This window comes from Python bivittatus, unplaced genomic scaffold (assembly GCF_059951505.1).
Source record: "Python bivittatus isolate LINGU-HERP-01145 unplaced genomic scaffold, Pbiv_v1 ctg000220_np1212, whole genome shotgun sequence".
Lineage (NCBI taxonomy): Eukaryota > Metazoa > Chordata > Lepidosauria > Squamata > Pythonidae > Python > Python bivittatus.
In genome coordinates, this window is record NW_028277048.1 from 6,959,983 (window position 1) to 6,981,645 (window position 21,663).

At 42.5% G+C, this 21,663-nt stretch overlaps 2 protein-coding genes across 2 annotated transcripts; both read left to right on the forward strand.

The window, feature by feature from the left end:
* The first annotated feature begins 245 nt into the window (after positions 1-245).
* NAA10 (N-alpha-acetyltransferase 10, NatA catalytic subunit) lies at positions 246-9,160 on the forward strand. The gene is made up of 8 exons (XM_007420507.4): positions 246-403; positions 1,248-1,346; positions 2,539-2,597; positions 4,898-4,943; positions 5,536-5,651; positions 6,703-6,747; positions 7,584-7,668; positions 8,782-9,160. Exons 1-8 carry the CDS (start codon positions 383-385, stop codon positions 9,031-9,033), a joined length of 723 nt encoding a protein of 240 aa, XP_007420569.1. The 5' UTR covers positions 246-382; the 3' UTR covers positions 9,034-9,160.
* A 3,113-nt stretch (positions 9,161-12,273) lies between these two features.
* LOC103066411 (U8 snoRNA-decapping enzyme) lies at positions 12,274-18,203 on the forward strand. Its single transcript, XM_007420506.4, has 3 exons — positions 12,274-12,737; positions 16,121-16,393; positions 17,439-18,203. Exons 1-3 carry the CDS (start codon positions 12,597-12,599, stop codon positions 17,622-17,624), a joined length of 600 nt encoding a protein of 199 aa, XP_007420568.1. The 5' UTR covers positions 12,274-12,596; the 3' UTR covers positions 17,625-18,203.
* The last annotated feature ends 3,460 nt before the right edge of the window (positions 18,204-21,663 follow it).

Consider the following 21,663-nt stretch of genomic DNA (forward strand, 5'->3'; position numbering starts at 1 on the left):
GCAAGGCTTCCCTAATCTGGACACGGGAGGAAGAACCAATCGAATGGAATTATAGATGAATTAAAAAAAAAAAACACGAACGTGGGAGAAGAGTAAGCCGCGTACCCATTGGTCAGAATGACCAGTCCTAGGCAAGCTCTGATTGGATACTGAGGATACCATCCTTAGACAGGGTTTTTTTAACTGGAGAAGAGGATGGAACAATTATGAGAATTTGTGTCGGGATTGGCTATCGGCCCTTCCTTCTCTGCCCGGGCATTGGCTGCGTAGTGGAGAGGAACACGTTTTTTTCCCCCCCACCTACTCACGTCTTTTTCCCGGAGCAACGTAGTTTGATGGTGGTAGCTATCCCGCGAGCCGAGGAAGGGTCCCTGCCGTCACCATGAATATCCGGAACGCGCGGGTTCGAGGCTGGGGCTGGTGGGGGGGAGGGGTACAGGAGGTGGGCTGGGGCGAGAGCGGGAAAAGGCGTTAGCCTTTTGTTTTGAGGTAAAGGCTAAGTAGGGAAGGCCGTTGTTCAATCCTTCTCCCTCCCTAGTTCATTAAGGTGACAGTGTGGAAGCTTCCCTCTCGTTTTCTCCTAATTCTCATTGCACATTTCTTGTTGAAGGACTTCAGTCCATCAGTTTCAGATTTTTTGTGGGATATTAATTGAACATTTTAAAGTTGGCCCCTCAGGTAGCTAGGCCAACCCAGGTTCTCCGCTGGTAGCCAACACCGCTGTCCCAGGGAAGGAGTCTTATACAGAACTACGCTTTTGGATCCAGGGTGTGCCTCGCGGAGGTTGATAGCTGTGAGGATCAGAGTGGAAACTTCCTTGTGAGGAGCAGTATATCTTTGTTTAGAACTTGCCTGGAATCTGTGTGTGTCATCTGGCACCTGGATATCTCCTGACCAAAACTAAATGCTGGATAAAATAGGCAGAGTTTGGTATATGGCATGTAAATGTCTCTTTCATTTAAATGACTGTCACAGTTCAGAGCTTTGCGATCAGTTTGATCCAAAAAGATGATTTTAATCAATGGGTGAGTTTCTGTTTCTGAAGTCAGCACTTTGGTGTGTTTAGAAAAACAGGACCTGAAGGAGACAGGCACACCTTACTGAGTGGCCCAGTGGCTGGTGCAGTGCTATATTGTCTTTGATTGCAGAAATTCCAGTCATTTCAGCATCGGCAGGCTCATCTTGTGGGAATGAATTGCTGCCTCTTTTTTCTCTGACTTAATTTTCTTCCATTTCTTCACTATCAGCCTGAGGACCTGATGAACATGCAACATTGCAACCTCCTTTGCTTGCCAGAGAATTATCAGATGAAATACTATTTCTATCATGGACTCTCCTGGCCACAGGTGATTCCTTTTACATTTTTATTCCTGCTCAGCAACAATGTTTGTGAAGGATGTGAAAGCTGAGGGCTGAGCTTGATCTCAAAGGGGCCTGATGCAGGTTTCTTCTACACAACATTTTCCTTTGTCCTATCTTTTTTGACTTGGCATTGGGAATTGATATAGTAGCAAGGTGACGCCTCTTCAGAAAACTAGCTCTGATCCAGACTTTCCACATTTTCTAAGTATATAGGTATGCTCCCTCAGTCTCAGTCTGCTCTGTTCCAACTTTCAGATGGCCATTGTTTCCCGTAAGCTATTCAGGTTTTGATAGTAATACTTTACTGGCTCCTCAGAGTTGTTCTTGGCTCTTTGGTCGTAAGTCTAGGCTCAGAGCTGTGAATTAAAACTCATCCATTGTTTTGGCAAATTTCTAGTTCAAATTTCATTTCAACCATAAAGTAGCATAATTGTTCCTCAACAAATAGCAGGTAGCTGTAAATTTTCAAAGGCAGCGATGGTTTTCTGTAGCTATTCTCCCCTTTCACTACTTCTCATGTATCCCTGTGTCCTAGCATATGCTCCCTATTTTGGAACATATTTGACAAGTGGCCTGTTTTAGCACAGGAGTGGCAACTTCTAAGGGTCAGGCCACAACTAACTTTCTTACCTTCTGGAGGATGTAGGAAGCCCCCAGTTGTGTACTTATAAAATGGTATGGCTGATGATTTGTGGGCATTAAGCATAGGAACAGGAGCCGGAGGCCTCCATTCCCCACTGTCATCTCCTGAACTGTCCCCCAATCCTGAAAAATGATCTGAAATTACTCCACCAAAATTCAGGTCACAGGTTTCCCTTATCAGTTTTAGCAGGAAAAGGACAATTGATCCTATGTTGGGGAATAACCTATACAAGTTCTTAGTGTTTCAACCTAGTAAATTTTTTTTCCAGCTAATTATACCCTTAGTGATATGGGAACAACAGTTAACAGGAAGGAATTTCAAGTGAACTAATTTAATGAAAGACTATGAATGTAATAATATATATGCTTAGAATACTTAGATTATGCAAGTATATCAGGTTAACTGATAAAAAAGTCAAATGTTGAGCTGGCTAGATTGACTTTCTCTATGAAAAAGAAGCAATTTGGATGATTCCCTTTAGTTTCCGGGTTTTTTTCCAAGGCCTGTGTGTCTAATCTCCTTGCTCTCTCCAGCTCTCCTACATTGCTGAAGATGAGAATGGCAAGATTGTGGGCTATGTGCTAGCTAAAATGTGAGTATGTGCCCTGATTGGATGATTTTAATAAGTGTGTACATATAGATAAAAAACATGTTTGCAATCTCTTATGCTGCAGCAGTGAGAAGTTCCAATCTGTTTTTTTATCATACATCGTGTATGTGTGTGTATATTCAAATTCTAAAGGTGCATAACCTCGTTTTTGCCTTATTGATGATTAGTCATGATCCTGAAGATAAAGTGTATTCTAAGAATGAATGAAATAATGCAGGATTGGGAGGGCAGATTACAGGGAGATCACAAAACAGTTAAACTGTTTTTTAAGGATCCCCAGGTCTTCTAGAACACTTGGTACAATAATCTCTTGGATTCGCAGTGTTATTTAGGCTTGGTTGTTTTCCTGCAGATGTTTCATTACCAGGTTAGATAATATCAGTGCATGAGGGAGAGGGAGCCAACATATGGAAGGAGCCATGACTGGAATTTGTAGCCTTTTGTTGAATTTTGTGGATTGGTTTTGTTTTTTAAATAATAAAATCAGTGGATTAAGTGTATTGGAATATTTGGCTTGTCCACTCTGAGATTTCATTCTCTTATTAGTCTGTGGCATTTTCACATATGGAATTCCAAAGAACAATGTGAAGGCTGTGTTCTTTCTTTTCCACCTTATAGTTTTCTCAGGTATGGAAAGTGGTCACGACAGACCCTTTTCTGAAGGAGCTGTGCTGCTGAAAAAACATAGGAAGGGGTTAATGAACAACAAGGGGTAGCTGAGGCAGAGGAGCAAGCAAGGAACAGTTGAATGTTGGCTTCTAATGATAAAAAATGTATTCATTTAACTGTAAACCTTCTTTCCATTATCAAAGGATGAATTGGTAGTTCAGAAACGAAGTTTCTCAACCTGAGCTGATTTAGCACTTGAAGGGCCAATAGAGCAATTGCTTGTACTGTAGCTATTAGGCATTGCAAGCAGCAGAAGCAAATGATTTTTGTTGTTGTTTCAGAATGAATAAACTTAATAACTTCAAACATAAGATTTGAATTGATACGCTGGAGCTTCTGCTATTACAACATTTTGACAAAGGGTTGGAAGAAGCTACAGGGAAATACTTCCTCATTTCACAAGCAAACTGTCATAGGATATAATTAAAATTATATAATTTGGCAGATGAAAGGATGAAAGAACCTGCTGTTAGCTGTTTAAAAAGTCCTAAGTCCATCAGCTCCCTTTCAGAAGAAATAGCTGAAATCCAGTTATTGCCCTTGTAATGTGAAAGTCCTGAGAAGGAAAATGGTCCAGAGTAAGATCTCAGATTCTGTTTTAGATACAGCTCTGCTTTACCAAGATGTTTTTTAGATTTTTTTTTATCCCGCCTTTATTGCTTTTATAAATAACTCAAGGTGGCAAACATACCTAATACTCCTTCCTCCTATTTTTCTCACAACAACAACCCCTGTGAGGTGAGTTGGGCTGAGAGAGTGCCTGGCCCAAAGTCACCCAGGTGGCTTTCATGCCTAAGGCTGGACTAGAACTCAGAGTCTCCTGCTTTCTAGCCTGGTGCCTTAACCGCTAGACCAAACTGGTTTTCCCACAGTCTTGTGGAATTCATCCTTGTATCTTGCATCCAGGAAATTGCTGTTAGCTTCATCTGAACCTATGCTTTTGATAAACTATGTATGTATGTTTGACTCTTTCTTGGCTTTATGCATTCTGTGAGGAGAGGATGCAGTCTCTGTGTGGTCTTTGAACTGAAAGATACAGATGAGTACAAAAAGAGAATAGTATGGTATTTCAGGCAATGAATCTTGCTCCTTCAAGGTACTGGCATGGGATTTGATTCATTGAGGGTAAGATTTTCAAGGATTAGTAGTCATCCTGGCTGTATAAGACCTCCAGTATTAGAGGCAGGGTACCTATCAGTACCAGTTGCTGGGGACCACAAATGGAAGGGTGCTGGCGGCCTCATAGACTGCTTGTGCACTTCCCATTGGCAGTGGTTTGGCCACAGTGGAAGCAGAATGCTGAAATAAGTCTTTGGCATTGCTGCTGTTATGTTCTGAGGGGCCAAGCTCTCACAGGACACTTAAACCACATGGGGGGTTGTTTGGTTTTTGATTTAGCATATTGTCTAAAGCAGCCTCCCCAATTTGGAATCCTCTAGTTGTGTAGGGCTACAAGCTCTATCATAATGATGGGAGTTACAATCCCACACATATAGAGACCACCAGACTGGGAAATACTTCCTTTTACAAATACATGCAAACATACACATGGTTATCTTTGTCTGTGACTTGTGTGTGGTTAGAACTAAACTAATTTTTACTGTTGTCTCTAGGGAGGAAGACCCCGATGATGTCCCCCATGGACACATCACATCTCTGGTAATATTTCTTTGCCCCCCCCCCCCGGTTATGACCCTGAGATAGGCCAGGTATTTGAACTAAGGCAAGTAGAGAGCATTGGATTGGAGAGAGGGCACTTTCCTACCCTCTACTAGGATTAAACTCAAATTATGAGATGGGATCCTTCAAAAGCAATTCTGAAATACTGTAGTTGCAGAGATGGTCTTGAGAGCTGGAACTCGAGGCTTGATCCGCTGTTGAGTAATAACTGAGGGTCTTTTTTTCTGTGAGATTCTGAGAGTAATACCGCACACAGCAGTTGGAGAAAGAAATTGTTTAATTGCTGACAATCATGTTAGTAGCCATATGGACCTCCTTGATAGGTAATGGAGGTTAGGGGAAGCCATTTGTATCTTTGCTAAAATGTTGTTTGGAGTCAGATCACTATGATCTGCAGCCATATTTGTACATCAGTGTGATGCCGGCAAATGCCTCCCAAAAATTAGGATAAGCTTAGACATGAGTGGCAGCAGTATACTGAGTTAGATCAATTTGTAAAATCTTCCCCTGGCTCTCTTTTTTGATGAAATAAGGCACTTACATCATCCTCATTGCTCTTCCTCTTTGGTAGGCAGTCAAGCGTTCCCACCGTCGCTTGGGGCTGGCTCAAAAGCTGATGGACCAGGCTTCCCGAGCCATGATTGAGAACTTCAATGCTAAATATGTCTCACTGCATGTTCGCAAGAGGTGAGTTTTCCTATCCCCTGCTCAGATTTATTTGCAGTACCCTTCTAAAAAAGGCAAGCCTAAACTTACCATTGTTACTATATAATTATAAGCTTGGGTGTATTCAGAAAGGTAGACCTGCCATTTTTCATCCCCTCTACCAACATCTGAAGATTTTAGGATGAGTGACTCATACAACATCCCCACACTCTGTTCATTTGTGCATTGTCAAATTGGATAATGTGAGAAAGGGCTATTTACATAGATTCAGTATTTATGGAGAGACATGTCTGAACCAAACTGCAGGTATGGTTGTGGCATAACTTTGTAAGTAGCATTAGTCTGTAGTCTCTCTTCCATGGTCTTCAGGGGGGCCATCTGCCTTTTACTGATACGTTGTTTTCAACCCAGTGCTCTTTCTATTTCCAGTGGGAATTTGAATGATTTGGATTCAGTCCTTGTTCTTGGCATATTCTGACCATACTGGCTTCACACTGAATTTCCATTTGTGAGCTCTTGAAACTTAAGTTGAATATAAATGTAATGTCCACCAGGGTCCACCAAGAGGTTGATACAGATTGAAGAGCTCTATTCTGCTTAGGTGTAGCTGTAAAAGAGGAAAAAGAGATGAGGGTATGTGGAAAACTTTGCCTGTATTACTTAAGCAAAGCTCTGCTGGATTATGCCAGGACCCATCTAGCCCAGCATTCTGGGTTACACACTGTCCAAGCAGGTGAAGTTGGGAAGCTTAAAAGCAAAGATAGGAAGGCACCAGTTAGCTCTCTCCACTGTTGCTTCCAAGCAGCTTACATTTAAGATACGTTCCCTGTGATTGAGGTAGTAAACAACCATCAAGACTAGTAGCTACTAATAGACCAATTCTGTATGAATTTTAGTCCCCTTTTAAAACCATCTACATTTGTCAGTATTGTCTCAACAGAGAACAGCAAATTCCAATTTTAACAATAGCTGTAAAAAGAAATGTATAAGGCCCATTCTTTTTATGGGTCTTGAATCTCCCTGCCTTTAGTTTCTGTGGATGATTTTGCATTTTCTCTCTCTCATCTTTCAGTAATCGAGCTGCATTACACCTTTATTCCAACACGCTCAATTTCCAGTGAGTACCACAAGGGTGGGGGGGAGGCATGGTGGAAGAGTTGTTTGGTGTTAGAACATTGTTGGAAATTGAGCTTTGGACTTTCTATCTGGATTACAAAGGACACTGAATGGTTTTCAAGGGGTAAGAGTCTCTCAGACTAATTACTTTGCAAGCTTGTGAGTTCCTTGATGGTTTCACAGGAATGGGAGTACATGGGATGGGAATTACAGGAGATGTAATCCAGTACATACGGAGATAGGAGATATCTTGTGTTGGTTGATCCTATGCAAAGGCCTTGCCTAGTTGAAGGCTATTCGGGCAAGGTGCTAGCAACTGATCCTCCTGTATGTGAACCTGAGTACACAGCTTTGCTTGTTTTGTAGTACTATATTAACTAGAATTGTATGGATTAAGATATCTGGATTTCTAAAATACGGGTTTTTTTAGCATTGAGAAAACATAAAACTAACAAGGAGCAACTTTTAAAATAAGCATCATCTTAAAACCTGCCAGATATTTTTTCTGACTGCCTGAAAACACTTGCTTTCCAAACATCTGTAAATCTTCTCAGAGTATGACTGTCTAGTCATTCACCTTTTGAATATTCCAAGCATGTAAATACTTTATCTCAGTAATACTTATAACAACCCTGTAGTGTAGGCCAGAATTTTCTATTATAGGAAGGAGTCTGAGCTTGTAAGAGTATCACATTGCATATTAGTACATGGGTATAAACCTAGGATGTTCCAGCTTACATTTCTCTGTATTTTGTTGTCCCAGCTGTGAGGAAAGGAGATTTTGGAGACTTGATTTTGTTTTTTCAAAAGAGGAAACATGCTTGTTCTTTCCCATAGGATCAGTGAAGTGGAGCCTAAATACTATGCTGATGGGGAGGATGCATATGCTATGAAGCGTGATTTGACACAGATGGCAGAGGAGGTGAGCACAGATTCTATTGGTGGACTTGTGCTGGAGAACACGGCCTTGTTATCCTAAGTCTGCTGTTTGTTAGCTGCAGTGGCCCTACCAAGCAGGTCAGAATCATCAATGTGCAGACATGGATGGACAGCCAGCCTGCCTTCTGGCAGGAACAAAAGCTTAGCTCCATTTGCCTTCATGACAGCACAAATAACTCTGAATAAGCTATGTCTTGATAGTCAAATTCTCAATCTGAAGGTGGGCTGAGCAGCCTAGAAAGGGGACATTTGCATGAAAGCTGTAGCATCTAGCTGTCTTTCTTTCATCTTGGGCTATATTTGATATATTCTGGAAATGTCTTACCAGTTTGTAAAAATGGGTAAAGACTCCCTTGAGTTGATTTTGACTCTTGTTGACTATAAGGAAGCATTCATGCAGATTATTTGCTAATATGGAAGTGGATCTTTTTCAGGCCTTTTTTTTTTTCAACTTTGAAAGTCTTAGGATTCCTTAGTCATGTGATAACCAAGACCAACCTTGCTTTGCTTTTTTCAAGACCAGCCAAAGTCAGCTAGGTCTTGACTTTGAACCTAAAGCAACAGAGAGACATGTGGCACCTTGAAGACTAGCAAAACTTTCATGGCATAAACATTTGTGGTCAATAGTACCCTACATTAAACAAGCAGAGTCATATGCAGAGTTTCTTCTTAGTTTTTGGTTCTGTTGTTAGAAGAGGAAAAAACAAACCATGTCCTGTTCTGTTTTGCCTCTCTTGCTGGCAAGGAGAGCTAAGGCCAAATGATTGATAAGTGTAGACCAGCACATCTGTTCATTCTTCATCAAATTCTTTAGAACCCTGGCATGTCTTTGTCTGAAAATGCTGCCTGGCTGCAGAATTGTGAACAGGAACATGTAATATTGAAAGTAGTCCCCATGGCTGCTTCTCTGATTTTGGCATTCTGTTTGTCCTGAAGTATACCATAACAGGACTACCCTTGGAGGCAACATAAGGTTAATAACGTGGATGCATATTTTTTTGCTGATTCTGTGTGTTTGAGAACTGTGTAATCATACCTCTCTAATACCACCCTTGGACAGAATACTGTATTCTAAGCAAGCATCTCTTCTTCACAGCTGCGGAGGCAGGTGGAACTGAAAGAGAAGGGAAAGCATTCTGTGCTGGGCTCCATTGAGAACAAGGGCGGTGATCTCAAGACTAACCATGTGGGCGAGTGTTGCCGGGATGACAGATGCCCAGGAACCCTTGTGGGCACTGGACCTGGGGCTGAAGACAGTGGGGACAGCAAGGACGTCAGTGAGGTCAGTGAGGCTACAGAGAGCACAGATGTCAAGGACAGCTCAGAGGCCTCTGACTCTGCCTCCTAGCGAGGCCTTTGGCTGTGCTCTTCGCTTTCCAGTGATTGGACTTATGTCCTGCAGGACATCGTTGTCCTGTCCTTGGCCAGGGGTTAGACCCCTACAGATGGATGGAAATAAAACTTTTGGAACCAGGTGTCTGTGTTGTGACTTGTGGAGAAGTCCCCTTGAAAGGTGTGGGTGTATACATGTGTCTGTCTTGGCTCATTCCCTATCCCCTGTCTTCTTCTTCTCTAGTTAATTGATCCTTCTAGTCAGGGGTTACCAACTTTTATAGAAGTTATTGCCATTTAAAAACTCCTGCGGAGGACTTCTGCAAATTCTTCTGCTGTCTTAGTGCCTGTACCTTTTCACCACCTTTTCAGTGTGCATGGTGGGCAGAGGAAGTACAGTGGGGAAAAAAGTACAGTTGCAGGAAATGGATGAAAGGTGCTGTGTCTGCTTCATCCTATATTGTAACTAGAAATCTAAAGGACAGGGGCCAGTGCTTAGTGTAAGTGGGGGTTGGGGGTGGTCACTTTGTCTACATCCCACAGATGGGATTCAGAAGTAGTCTAGCTGGGTCAAAGGGTAAATTTTTAAAACTTGTTCATTTTAAAACTTATTATAAACAATAACTATAATAGGATGTTTGTAAAGTTAAATGTGTTTCTTGACACAAAAGAGAGCTTTTGTTTGTGTCTTGGTGTGGCCCAGGATAATTGGACACACAAAATAGGGAAGCACTCAGCTGGAACTGTCCTATTTGCATTATTTGGGAGCTGAAGCTAAGGTGGCTTCCCCACCATCATTCATCAGTGAGCAAAACATGCACTCAGTTTAGAGGAAAAGAATGTAGAATCAGAAAATACAAATGTGCTGTTTTTTAAACAAAATAGAGCAAACTTTAGTGCCATCAAACTGGAGACGGGGTTGGGCCAGTCACATACCATCAAGCACATGATGAGGGTATACCCCAACTCATACTGCGTTCCCACTACATACCAGTGTCCCCATTCTTACCAATCCAAGTAACTGTAATGACCCTGCTATTGTCACTCCTTAAGTGCCTCACATTCTTTGTTACAACAGTTTTGGAGCATCTAAAAGAGGAAGAAAGAATATAAATAATACACCACTAAACCAGTTTGAGCGCTAGGTTGGTCTAGAGGTGAGGCACCAGGTTAAAAAGCAGGAGACTCTGAGTTCTAGTCCCGCCTTAGGCATGAAAGCCAGCTGGGTGACTTTGGACCAGTCATCCTCTCTCAGCCCAACCCACTTCACAGGGTTGTTGTTGGGAAAATAGGAGGACAAAGGAGTATTAGGTATGTTCACCACCTTGAGTTGTAAAAATAATAAATAAGGATAAATCTGAAAAAAACCCAACACTCAAGGCATCAAACTAGAAACCGGGAGTTTAGGCATGAAGCCAGCTGGGTGACCTTGTGCCAGTCATTCTTTCTCAGCCCTAGGAAGCAGGGAAGGGCAAACCACTTCCAAAATCTTGCCAAGAGAACTCCAGGGACTTGTCCAGGCAGTCACCAGGAGTCAAGACTGACAAAGACACCATCACCACCACCAGAAAAAAAAACCCAAAAAACCAAACCCACTCAAAGCAGAGAGGGGTTTCAACCAAGCCTGTCTCATATGAGCACAAAGGGAGGGGCGGCTCCACTGCGGCCTAGCTTTGCTGCGTTGTGTGGGAGGGGGTTGGATCCCGCCTTTTTTCCCGTTTCCCTCATTTTCTTCTCATGGCTCTCCACGTGGGGGGGATGAATCCTCTCTCCTCATGGTTTTTGTACTAACATTTCACAACCCCAACCACTACCACCAACCCCCCCCCAAACCCATTCAAAGCAGGGAGGGGCTGCAGACAGGCTTTTTACAGCAAGTACTCAAAATTTGTCAATGCTTGAGAAGGACCCTAGAGATTAGCCTCCAGTCCTGGGAAGAGAGAGATGAAGATTTGGGGGAAGGAGCAACATTAACCATTTAATTTGGGAAAGCAGTGATGTCATAGGTAAAGTGGGAGGAGAGAGAAGTAGCTGGAATTGAACCCACCTGTTCAGAACTCCATTTGATCACAGCAACAGATACAGGTAAGGCAGCACATAAAACATTTGTATCTTCTCACACCCCCAAATACTGTATAGGTCTTGAGAGAGCAGATTCTGCCTATTGGATGTCCTGGAGTGAATTCTATGAAATGGAAGAAAAATAGGAGTGCTAGGGATGCTGCCTTGAGCTCCTAGAGCAGTGAACCTATGATGTGTGTCAAAGGTGACAGGCCACGACATTTTGGGTGGCACCAGCGTTCACCAACACCTGACAACTATTTTCCCTGTTTGAGTTATCAAAGAAACTGAGTTTGTTTCATATTTCATTTTTGTAATTATTTGATGTTTCTTATATAATACACATGATTGGACTGATTTTTTTTTAAATAAATGAATATGTAAAAAACTGTTTCTCTTTTGTTCAGGGGTGTGTGTGTATAACACACCAGCAGAGTCAAGTTAGGCATTTTCCAAAGTTTTGACACGCCAAGCCCAAAAGGTTTGCCATCACTGTCCTAGAGGAACAAAAATAGCCTGTGGAGAGGAGTCTTGATTGATGGCTGTTGTAATCTTTGCCTGGAGATCTGAACAAATCCTTTTTGATAATGCTGATTAACTATGTGCTGAAAATCCTTTACACAGGGAAGTTTTCACAGCTACCTACAGGCCACAGTGGTACTTTTCAGATGTATTCCAACTCATTCTTCCCACAGAATCCTATCCTGATTATTCCTTAAAAATGCTAGTTTGCAAGTGTTCTTACTTTCAGTGATATGTTTCCACATGAAACGTTAGCGTGTGTTTGCTACTCATTTATATTATAAATAATCCCAGGTTGTCTTCTGAAGACAGGTGGTTGTTTACAGATGAAACTAGTGTGGTTTCATCTGAATGGGCTTGCCTTGAAGGACATCCGTCTTCTGTGTCTGGAAATATGTAATGATAGCTGCTTAAATTCCAACTCAAGAAACCTATTTACTGTATATTCTAACCGTGAGAACTCAGGAGCACAGACTCTTAGTGGGTCTACGTTTTCATGGAGCACGTTGCTGAGCGTGGGGATTCTTGGAAAGAAGGCGGAAATAGGCCTGGAATTGATACAGAAAAGAAATGCCTCTTCTGATGTCAAGCAACAGCATATCCTATAAACAATGCAACATTGCTTAGTTATGCCTCTGCCTGAAATATCCAGGGTGCATTTCGGTTTTACACCTTCAAGGCAAAATGGTGGACCACCGAGAGAGAGGAAAATAAAACCGCGGGATTCTCGTCACCCTGCAGCCACATCAAAGGTTGGCTCGACGCGCCCTCTTTTGACCAACAATGTAAAACGGCCGGAAAGGCTACCGAACGTAGCTCAACGTTCCAAGGGTTCTTCCTTCTCGATATCTGATTGGCTGCAGGGGGAATTCACTGTTGAGAGCTACCTGCAGCGGCGTTCGCCGGGGTGTTTTTTCCTCCTCCGACGGAGGAAGGTGGATCTTCACGAGGGTGCGACGTCGAGGCTTATAGCCCAGGGCGCTGAGGCCGGGAGCGATGAGCGAACCTCGGGCTCTGGCTAAGGCTGAAGCGCTGAGCCTCGGGCCACCCGGCTGGAAGCACGCTTGTCATGCCCTCTTATACGCACCCAACCCCGGCCGGCTTTTTGGCAAGATCCCGTTGCGTTTCGCAGTGTTGGTGAGAATTGGTTTTAGCCGAAGTTGGGGGGAGCCTCCTGAGTAGGGAAAGAAAGGGGGGAGGGCATACTAAATTTAAAACATCAGGAATGGGTGCTTACTTCTAATGGCCCACTTGCTCCAGGCATAGATCCTTTTTAAAAAGTCAGTACTGTACTTGGTAAACTAGAGATAAGATTTGTTCCCGTAGTATTTACCACCGAGTGCTCTGCAGATAGATTTGACTGAAGGTTGATTTATGTATACGTGTATTCCCCAGTACACCCTGATCTCCTCGCAATATCAGTTTTTATTGTGGAAGGATATCCCCCTCTGATGAGGGTTAGACAGCCAAACGCAAGTTTATCACCTTTTAAGAATTAGACTTGGATTTACTGGGATTGGGGTGCGGGTGGATGGTGGAATCTGAAGTCTCTGGCAGTAAATACTTGGTCTGAATAAGGTGTGAGAAAATATAGAAAATCTGGGTTGGGATGAACTTTACTGATTAGGGTGTGTTGTAGAGCTAACAGATCTGGGCTGTGGGAATCCAGCTGATCATGAGATGGCAGCAACCAGTTGGGATTTTCTGTATTTCTTTGTTTCCATCTAGTGGTTGTTCAGATTTTTGTAGTTATAGTGCTGAGAAGAAGGTAGATGGTGTGAAATCTTTACAAATTGGAACAAAAATACCCTGGGCCTTATTTCTTCTCATTCTGTCCTGCCTGGTCTACTCAGTTATATTAATTAGCATTTATGTTGTCTATTTTAATGTCTAGAGCATTTCACAAACTATTTAATGTCTAGAGCATTGTTTGGCTGTAATCATCACCTCAAGTGTGTAAGGTAAAGTGAGGATAATCCCCATGTTGCTGAGAGGAGGCACAGAGAGGCTTACCTTAATGCAAAGGGGTAGAGCCCAGAGCCATATTTGCCTTGTAGAGGTTTCTGAATTGTGCGTTGATTGAAAGTGAATATTATCAAATATAGGGAAAGTATGTTAACAATAAATTCTGTAATTTATTTATGTTACTGTTTATTAAAATTAAGTTCAATTTAGTTTTGTCTTAATTTGGCCCAGTTCTTGGAGTACAGTCCCCAGCATGCTTTTCAGCAGTCAAGCATTGCCTGGACCAGAAAAAGGTTGCACATTCCTGACCCAGGAAATTCCTGCAAAAGTGGTGTTGTAGTGTTAAGACTTCTGGCATAGCCTATTCCCGACTCACCTTAATTCTTAGTTAAGGAACAGCAGTGCAGTTTAACAGTTTGGGGTTACGGAAAGAGGAGAACCATATTAATCCATGGCAACCAAAAATCGCAAGAAGTCTGATAGCATCTTTTTGGACTAAGACATTTTATTTTAAAAAAAGAATAAAACTTCTGAAGTATGGAGTTAGTGACTCTCTGGACCTCCTGTGCATGTTTGTTGTATAATGTTGTCCTTTGGAGAGGGTTTATAATATTTATCCCTGTTTATCCCTCTTTATAGTCAGTAATGCCCAAAACCTTAGAAAAGGTTTGAAGATAAACATGCTGATTCAGCTCCAGAAATTTGTGTGTGTGTATGCGGTTTTAAATGTATCTAATGTAAAATTTTCAGAAGTGGTTTGCCCTTGCCTTCTTCCTAGGACTGACAAAGAACGACTGGTCCAAAGTCACCCCTCTGGCTTTGTGCCTAAAACAGGACTAGAACTCACAGTCTTCTGGTTTCTAGCCTGGTGCCTTTAATCTCTGCACCAAACTGGCAATATTTTCTTTGTGCAGATTGTTATGGTGGCTGGGGGAGAAATGGGAAGGGGGGGAGGGAGGTTTGGCCACCCAGTTTAAAGCTTGATGAGCAACCTGAGACCCCAGAACATTATGCAGACCCAAATTTATTTTTATGGACCCTGACCACCCTCTGACCACATCTGAGGTGTAGAGGTTCCTCTGTTTTTGACATAGGAAATGTACTGAATTTAGTTTTTTTTTCTTTTTTCTTTTTTGGTGCTTTCAAGTCAGTATTGACTCCTGGCAACTGCTGGACAAGTCCCTGCAGCTTTCCTGGCAGAATTTTCAGAAATGATTTGCCCTTGCCTTCTTCCCAGGGCTGAGAGAGAGTGACTGGCTCAAGGTCACCCAGTTGGCTTCGTGCCTAAGGCGGGACTAGAACTCACAGTCTCATGGTTTTTAGCCTGGTGCCTTATCCACTACACCAAACTGGCTCTCTTAGCCAAATTAGTCCTCTAATAATAATAAAAAGGACAGGAAAGACCTTATCCTGTCCTAAATATCTTATTGAAAATAGTCCAAGGTCATCCAGTCTATCTTACTTTGCATCTTTGGCCTAGCCATTATTGCCTTCACCCCTTACCCCCCTCCCCGACCAAAAAAATTAAGGGAGGCTCAGTATTGATTGAGTGGTGTAACTGCTGATCAATGCAGGCTGCCTCCTCCCAGTTTATATCCTGGAGGGAGGGGGAACTGTAGGAGAGGGGTTTGGGAGGGGTGGACAGAAGGATGATTTTCCAGTCTAGAAAAGTCTGAATTTGTCACAGTGACAAGTTTATGAGTATGTATTTAGCGAAGAAGAAGAAGAGGAGGAGGAAGAAGGAGGAGGAAGAAGAAGGAGGAGGAGGAGGAGAAGGAGAGGAAGAAGACGACTTGTATGCCACCCATCGTGCAACAACTCTTGTTTGGCAACCTGTAGATATGTTGTAATATTGTGAGCTTGTTTATAACCTGTTTAAAGTTATTTAATACAAGTCAATTTGATTCTTGGTTTAAAATTTAACAAATTGATTGTATTGCTCTTTGTCTTCTTCACATTCCACCTAGACTCATTCCCTCAGAGATGGAATGAAATAGATGAGAAAAACAAAAGTATTTCTAATCCAGGAAAGTCTTTAGTAGTGGTAACAAGACAAATGGATCCTTTAGGGCAGGGATTCTTAAACTTAACCATGGGCCTCTTTGAGAATCTAGTGAAATCTGTGGACCCCTTCTCAGAAAAATGTATTTAAATGCATAAAATAAAATACATAGATATAAATTATATTACAAAGAAAACCAATTATGCTCAAGTACAGTAATCAAGATGTTAGAAATCATATGTACTATTATATGTGTTTATTAATCCATTAAATTAATAACAGAAGCAGCTAAATTTCAATTAGAGATTAATGAAAATAAAGTTGGGATTTTTTTTTCATCCACGTTCACAGAGCCCCAGAATTCCCCAAGATTAAAGACCCCTGAGCTCTCCCAGAGTTAGGGAGATTTTACTTTATAAGGTAACAAGGAAAAGATGCGATGAGGAGGGCAGGCCAGAGGCTCCTAAGCCAAACCAAAAAGATTCCCATACCTGGAGTCGAAGGGTGACGTAGAGAGTATATGAACTATCAGTCTGAATCTCTTCTCTTCCAGATGCAGATGAGGTTTGATGGTCGGCTGGGATTTCCAGGCGGGTTTGTGGATCCCCGGGATATTTCCTTGGAAGAAGGACTAAATCGAGAACTGTGTGAAGAGTTAGGCCCTGCGGCTGCCTCCTTCCGCCTGGCTGAGGAGGACTACGTGAGCTCCCATGTTTCTGAGCAGCCACAGAGAGTAGTGATGCATTTTTACGCCAAGCAGATTAGCTTGGAAGAGCTCCGAGTGGTAGAGGAAGGGGCTACTCAGGCAAAAGACCATGGATTTGAGGTGCATAAGGGGCAAGACGGGCAGTGGGAAGTTAAGAGAGTTGTTGGGGGCCAGTATAAAAAAAACTGTTCCCAGGCACTGCTATGTTTTCTCTGGGGAAAGTTGGTAAATTACAGTGGTACCTCAGTTCACGAACTTAATTCGTTCCGCGACTCTGGTCGTGACCCAAATTGGTCGCGACCTGAATCAAATTTTCCCATAAGGTTCAATGTAAATATGGTTAATCCGTTCTGACCCCTCCGAATTTGGTCGTGACCCAATTTTGGTCGCGTCCCGAATCAAATTTTCCCATAAGGTTCAGTGTAATTACGGTTAATCCGTTCTGAACCATATGTATTTTTTTTTTAAAACCACAAAAATATGAAACAAAATACAGTACGAAGAGAGAGAACGCTAACCTTGCTCAACGCGACTTCTGGCATGGAGGACAGGAAGGCGGGTGGGGAGGCGGTTATTGCTTGGAGGGAGAGTCCCCCTCCCTACAGGAAGCCACGACCACGTGTCACAGGAGGGAAGATGGCCGCGGATCCTGTTCGTCACCTGATCTGGCGTTCGCGAACGGAAGCAAAATTTTGCGAACGGTGCTGTTCGTGACCCGAATTGGTCGTGAACAGAAGCGTTCGTGACCCGAGGTACCACTGTATTCCTTTTTTTCTTAGCTTTAATAATCATCCTACCTATTTTTTAGTTTTTTTTTACATAATATTCTGGTGTTACTAATTGGGTGTGTATGTATGAGAGGAGGAAGCTGAAGAGTATCCTGCAAGCCGACCCTAGCATTGTGACCCTTGCTAAGAATTTATCAAGCTTTGCTCAAATGCCTGTGAACATATTTTGGTAGCTGTAATGGCTACAACATTTAAAACAAAAAATGAAGTGGAAATTGAACATCAGTATAAGACATTCAGCGTTTTCAGAGCTTTTGGTAAACTCATGCATTGTGAAGTTGGTTGTCTTGAGTGAAGTGGTGGTACTGACAGCAGGAAGAGGACAGGTTTCCCCAAGAGTACATTTTAACTTGATTTTCTCCCCTCTGTTGGTTCAGGTGATGGGTCTCATCCGTGTTCCTCTCTATATTTTGCGTGATGGTATTGGGGGCCTCCCAGCATTCCTTAGCAATGCTTTTATTGGCAACGCCCGGGAGCAGCTTATTCATGCCTTGGACACTCTCCAACTCATGCCAACGGAACAACTTCGAAAGGCTGTCAAGATCGCTCAGAAGAGACCTTGAGCCTCATTGACTCTGGCTGCTTTGTTTTCACCCTGATGGCTCTTGGGATGGGATCCTGCAAGAATTTTAGACTTTAGGAATGGGCAGCTGCAAGGAGAAGAAACTTAGAAATGGTCCTTGCTCCAGTCTTCTACCCACCCATTGCTGCTGGTGCTGCTGAACAGCTTGGTGCAAGGGTTGGGGGTCTGAACTTGGATTCCAATGACCAGATTGTTGTGTGTTTAAAATACATTGATTGTGTCTCTCTTGCTTGGAGGTAGATAGCAAGAACTGAAAGACTGGAGCCATGTTGACTACTCTTCGGGAATGTGTTTGTGATTCACCTCCCTACATCCTGCTTGTGGGTATAAGGTTTCTTGCAGAGATTGCCCTGACCTACCTCATCTTCTGTTTTCCAACATTTACTCTAAACATGTCTTGTTATTAAAAGCATTTTGAACTTCCTGGAAGCTACGCTTGCCTTCTCTGCAAAAGCCAATTGCACATATCTGTTGATTGATCATTATTTTATTATTTCATGGTCAGATTGTCCTTCCTTATTTTTTTTAATCAGTGCTTAAAGAATGTTTATGACACTTTTGTGTGGCTCTTGACTCATAATTTTTTATTAGCTCATAAGGAAGTAGCAACTCACCACTGGAGGCAGGTTTTCTGTCTCATTCATGTTCTCTTTTTTCCAGTTCTAGTGATATGCTGATATAGGTGTGGAAATTAGGAAAAGTAGAAGTGTGCTGTCATTCAAATTATTATACTAACCATTTTGTTACATCCAGGCTAGGAATGCAGTGTTTGTTGCTTGGAAACGATGCTACAACTTTCATGGCATGGGCATGAACAAGTGGGATTTTTTTTGTCACTCTGGTAGAGTTCAGAGTTTCCTTAAGGACCAGAGTGGCAAAGGAACCTGGGAAGTGGAGGTGATGTTGATACCTTGCATGTACCTTCTAGTTGGTGGAACATAGACAATTGTATCTTGGTTTTCAAGGTAGTCTCCAGATTAGAGACCCTACCTCACATAGAATAGTATGAGGTGCTTGGGGTAAAACTGGACTTTGATTGTGCTTGAGAGCTGAGGTGGCTTTAGTGGTTAAGGTACTGGACTAGGAGCAAAGAAAACCAGGTTCTGGTCCACCTTCAACCACTGAGTGATTTAGGGCCAATCACTCTCTCCCAGCTTGACCTACTTCACAAGGTGGTTGTGGGGAAACATGAGAGTAGAGTGCTGTTAATGTCACCAAACTCCAGACTGAAAGATGGGATATATGTCAAATAAATAAATACAGTTCAAAATTGCTAAATCTTAAAGATCAAAGGGCAGTGTACGAAGCAGAGTACAGAGATGGTTGAAGCAATGATAGTTTGCAGATATAGTGAGGAATAGTGAATGATGTTAGTAGACACCAGATGTTACTGCATCTCCTCCTAGCTGAAGCTTTCAATCTCTTTTCTTACCATTTCTTAGTCCTTTTCTGTGCTTTGCATAACATTACTGAACCTCAACAGGGAATGGTGTGATGCATAGATATGTACAGTCAGGTCCAGAAATATTGGGACATCGACACAATTCTAACATCATTGGCTCTATACACCACCACAATGGATTTGGAATGAAACAAACACAATGTGCCTTAACTGCAGACTGTCAGCTTTAATTTGAGGGTATGTACATCCAACTCAGGTGAATGGTGTAGGAATTACAACAGTTTGCATATGTGCCTCCCGCTTGGTAAGGGACCAAAAGTAATGGGACAATTGGCTTCTCAGCTGTTCCATGGCCAGGTGTGTAATATCCCCTCAGTACCCCAATTACAATGTGCAGATAAAAGGCCCAGAGTTCATTTCAAGTGTGCTATTTGCATGTGGAATCTGTTGCTGTCAACTCTCAAGATGAGATCCAAAGAGCTGTCACTATCAGTGAAGCAAGCCATCATTAGGCTGAAGAAACAAAACAAACCCATCAGAGAGATAGCAAGAACATTAGGTGTGGCCAAAACAACTGTTTGGAACATTCTCAAAAAGAAGGAACACACCGGTGAGCTCAGCAACACGAAAAGACCCGGGAGACAACGGACAACAACTGTGGTGGATGACCGAAGAATCCTTTCCCTGGTGAAGAAAACACCCTTCACAACAGTTGGCCAGATCAAGAACACTCTCCAGGAGGTAGGTGTATGTGTGTCAAAGTCAACAATCAAAAGAAGACTTCACCAGAGTGAATACAGAGGGTTCACCACAAGATGTAAACCATTGGTGAGCCTCAAAAACAGGAAGGCCAGATTAGAGTTTGCCAAACGACATCTAAAAAAGCCTTCACAGTTCTGGAACAACATCCTATGGACAGATGAGACCAAGATCAACTTGTACCAGAGTGATGGGAAGAGAAGAGTATGGAGAAGGAAAGGAACGGCTCATGATCCTAAGCATACCACCTCATCAGTGAAGCATGGTGGTGGTAGTGTCATGGCATGGGCATGTATGGCTGCTAATGGAACTGGTTCTCTTGTATTTATTGATGATGTGACTGCTGACAAAAGTAGCAGGATGAATTCTGCAGTGTTTCAGGCAATATTATCTGCTCACATTCAGCCAAATGCTACAGAACTCATTGGACGGCGCTTCACAGTACAGATGGACAATGACCCAAAGCATACTGCAAAAGCAACCAAAGAGTTTTTGAAGGGACAGAAGTGGAATGTTATGCAATGGCCAAGTCAATCACCTGACCTGAATCCCATTGAGCATGCATTTCACTTGCTGAAGACAAAACTGAAGGGAAAATGCCCCAAGAACAAGCAGGAACTGAAGACAGTTGCAGTAGAGGCCTGGCAGAGCATCACCAGGGATGAAACCCAGCATCTGATGATGTCTATGCGTTCCAGACTTCAGGCTGTGATTGACTGCAACGGATTTGCAACCAAGTATTAAAAAGGGAAAGTTTGATGTATGATTATTATTCTGTCCCATTACTTTTGGTCCCTTAACAAGTGGGAGGCACATATGCAAACTGTTGTAATTCCTACACCGTTCACCTGAGTTGGATGTACATACCCTCAAATTAAAGCTGACAGTCTGCAGTTAACGCACATTGTGTTTGTTTCATCCCAAATCCATTGTGGTGGTGTATAGAGCCAAAGATGTTAGAATTGTGTCGATGTCCCAATATTTCTGGACCTGACTGTACGTATGTATTTGGAGAAATCTTCAGTCTAGAAAGGATAGAAGTATATGCAAGAAGATACTCTGTTGTCCAGAGGCCAGCATTTTTATCTGCTTATATGATGAGTGGAAAGAGAGTAAATGAAATAGAATTTATGACACAGTATTGCATAAATGCTGTGACTTCTTTACAAGGTTTTTCTTTAAAAAAATTATAGACTGGACAGCTTCAAAAGGTCTCATTCCATTTGCAGCTTAAAGAGTCGTGTAAGTGAGAAGATGGGTGGCTGCGTAAATTGAATGAATGAATGAATAAATAAAGAAGTCTTCAATTACCCCAGCCTTGCAGACATGTATGATCTTGAAGATGAATCTCTTTTCTTTGTTGCAGCATGCAGGCTGTACCTCCAGTGGCAATGAAGTGGATCTTTTCTACAGTGGCTTCTGTCCTGTGCAATGATGTCATAGGAATGTTAGATCAGGCCATTAACCCATCTAGTCCAGCATTCGGTGTTACATGGTGGCCAGCTGAATGCATTAGGGAGGCTCACAAGCTTGGGCCGGAGAGCAAAGGTCCCTTCCACTGTTGATTCCAGCAACCAGCGTTGATGGTATGGTGGCTATGGTTTAGGATTTGGCAAACAGCCTTCAGTATTAGTAACCATTAATTCTCTATGAACCTGTCTGTCCCCTTTTAGAACCATCCAAATTGACTGCCAGTACCACAATTGCCAGCAGTCAGTTCAGTGGTTTCACTGTGCGATAAAGTATTTCCTTTGGCCAATCTTGAACCCCTCTGCGTCTAGTTCCAGTGGATGACCTGACACTGTCAGAGGAGAAGAACTACTTCCTCTCCACATTATGCACGTCAGGCATGATTTTC

Coding starts and splice junctions, on each gene's coding strand:
- NAA10 (XM_007420507.4), top strand. CDS start 383: ATGAATATCCGGAACGCGCGG. Junction 1,347..2,538: donor ATGGACTCTCCTGGCCACAG/GTGATTCCTTTT, acceptor TGCTCTCTCCAG/CTCTCCTACATTGCTGAAGA. Junction 7,669..8,781: donor TGACACAGATGGCAGAGGAG/GTGAGCACAGAT, acceptor TCTTCTTCACAG/CTGCGGAGGCAGGTGGAACT.
- LOC103066411 (XM_007420506.4), top strand. CDS start 12,597: ATGAGCGAACCTCGGGCTCTGGCTAAGGCTGAAGCGCTGAGCCTCGGG. Junction 12,738..16,120: donor CGTTGCGTTTCGCAGTGTTG/GTGAGAATTGGT, acceptor CTTCTCTTCCAG/ATGCAGATGAGGTTTGATGG. Junction 16,394..17,438: donor CAAAAGACCATGGATTTGAG/GTGCATAAGGGG, acceptor CTGTTGGTTCAG/GTGATGGGTCTCATCCGTGT.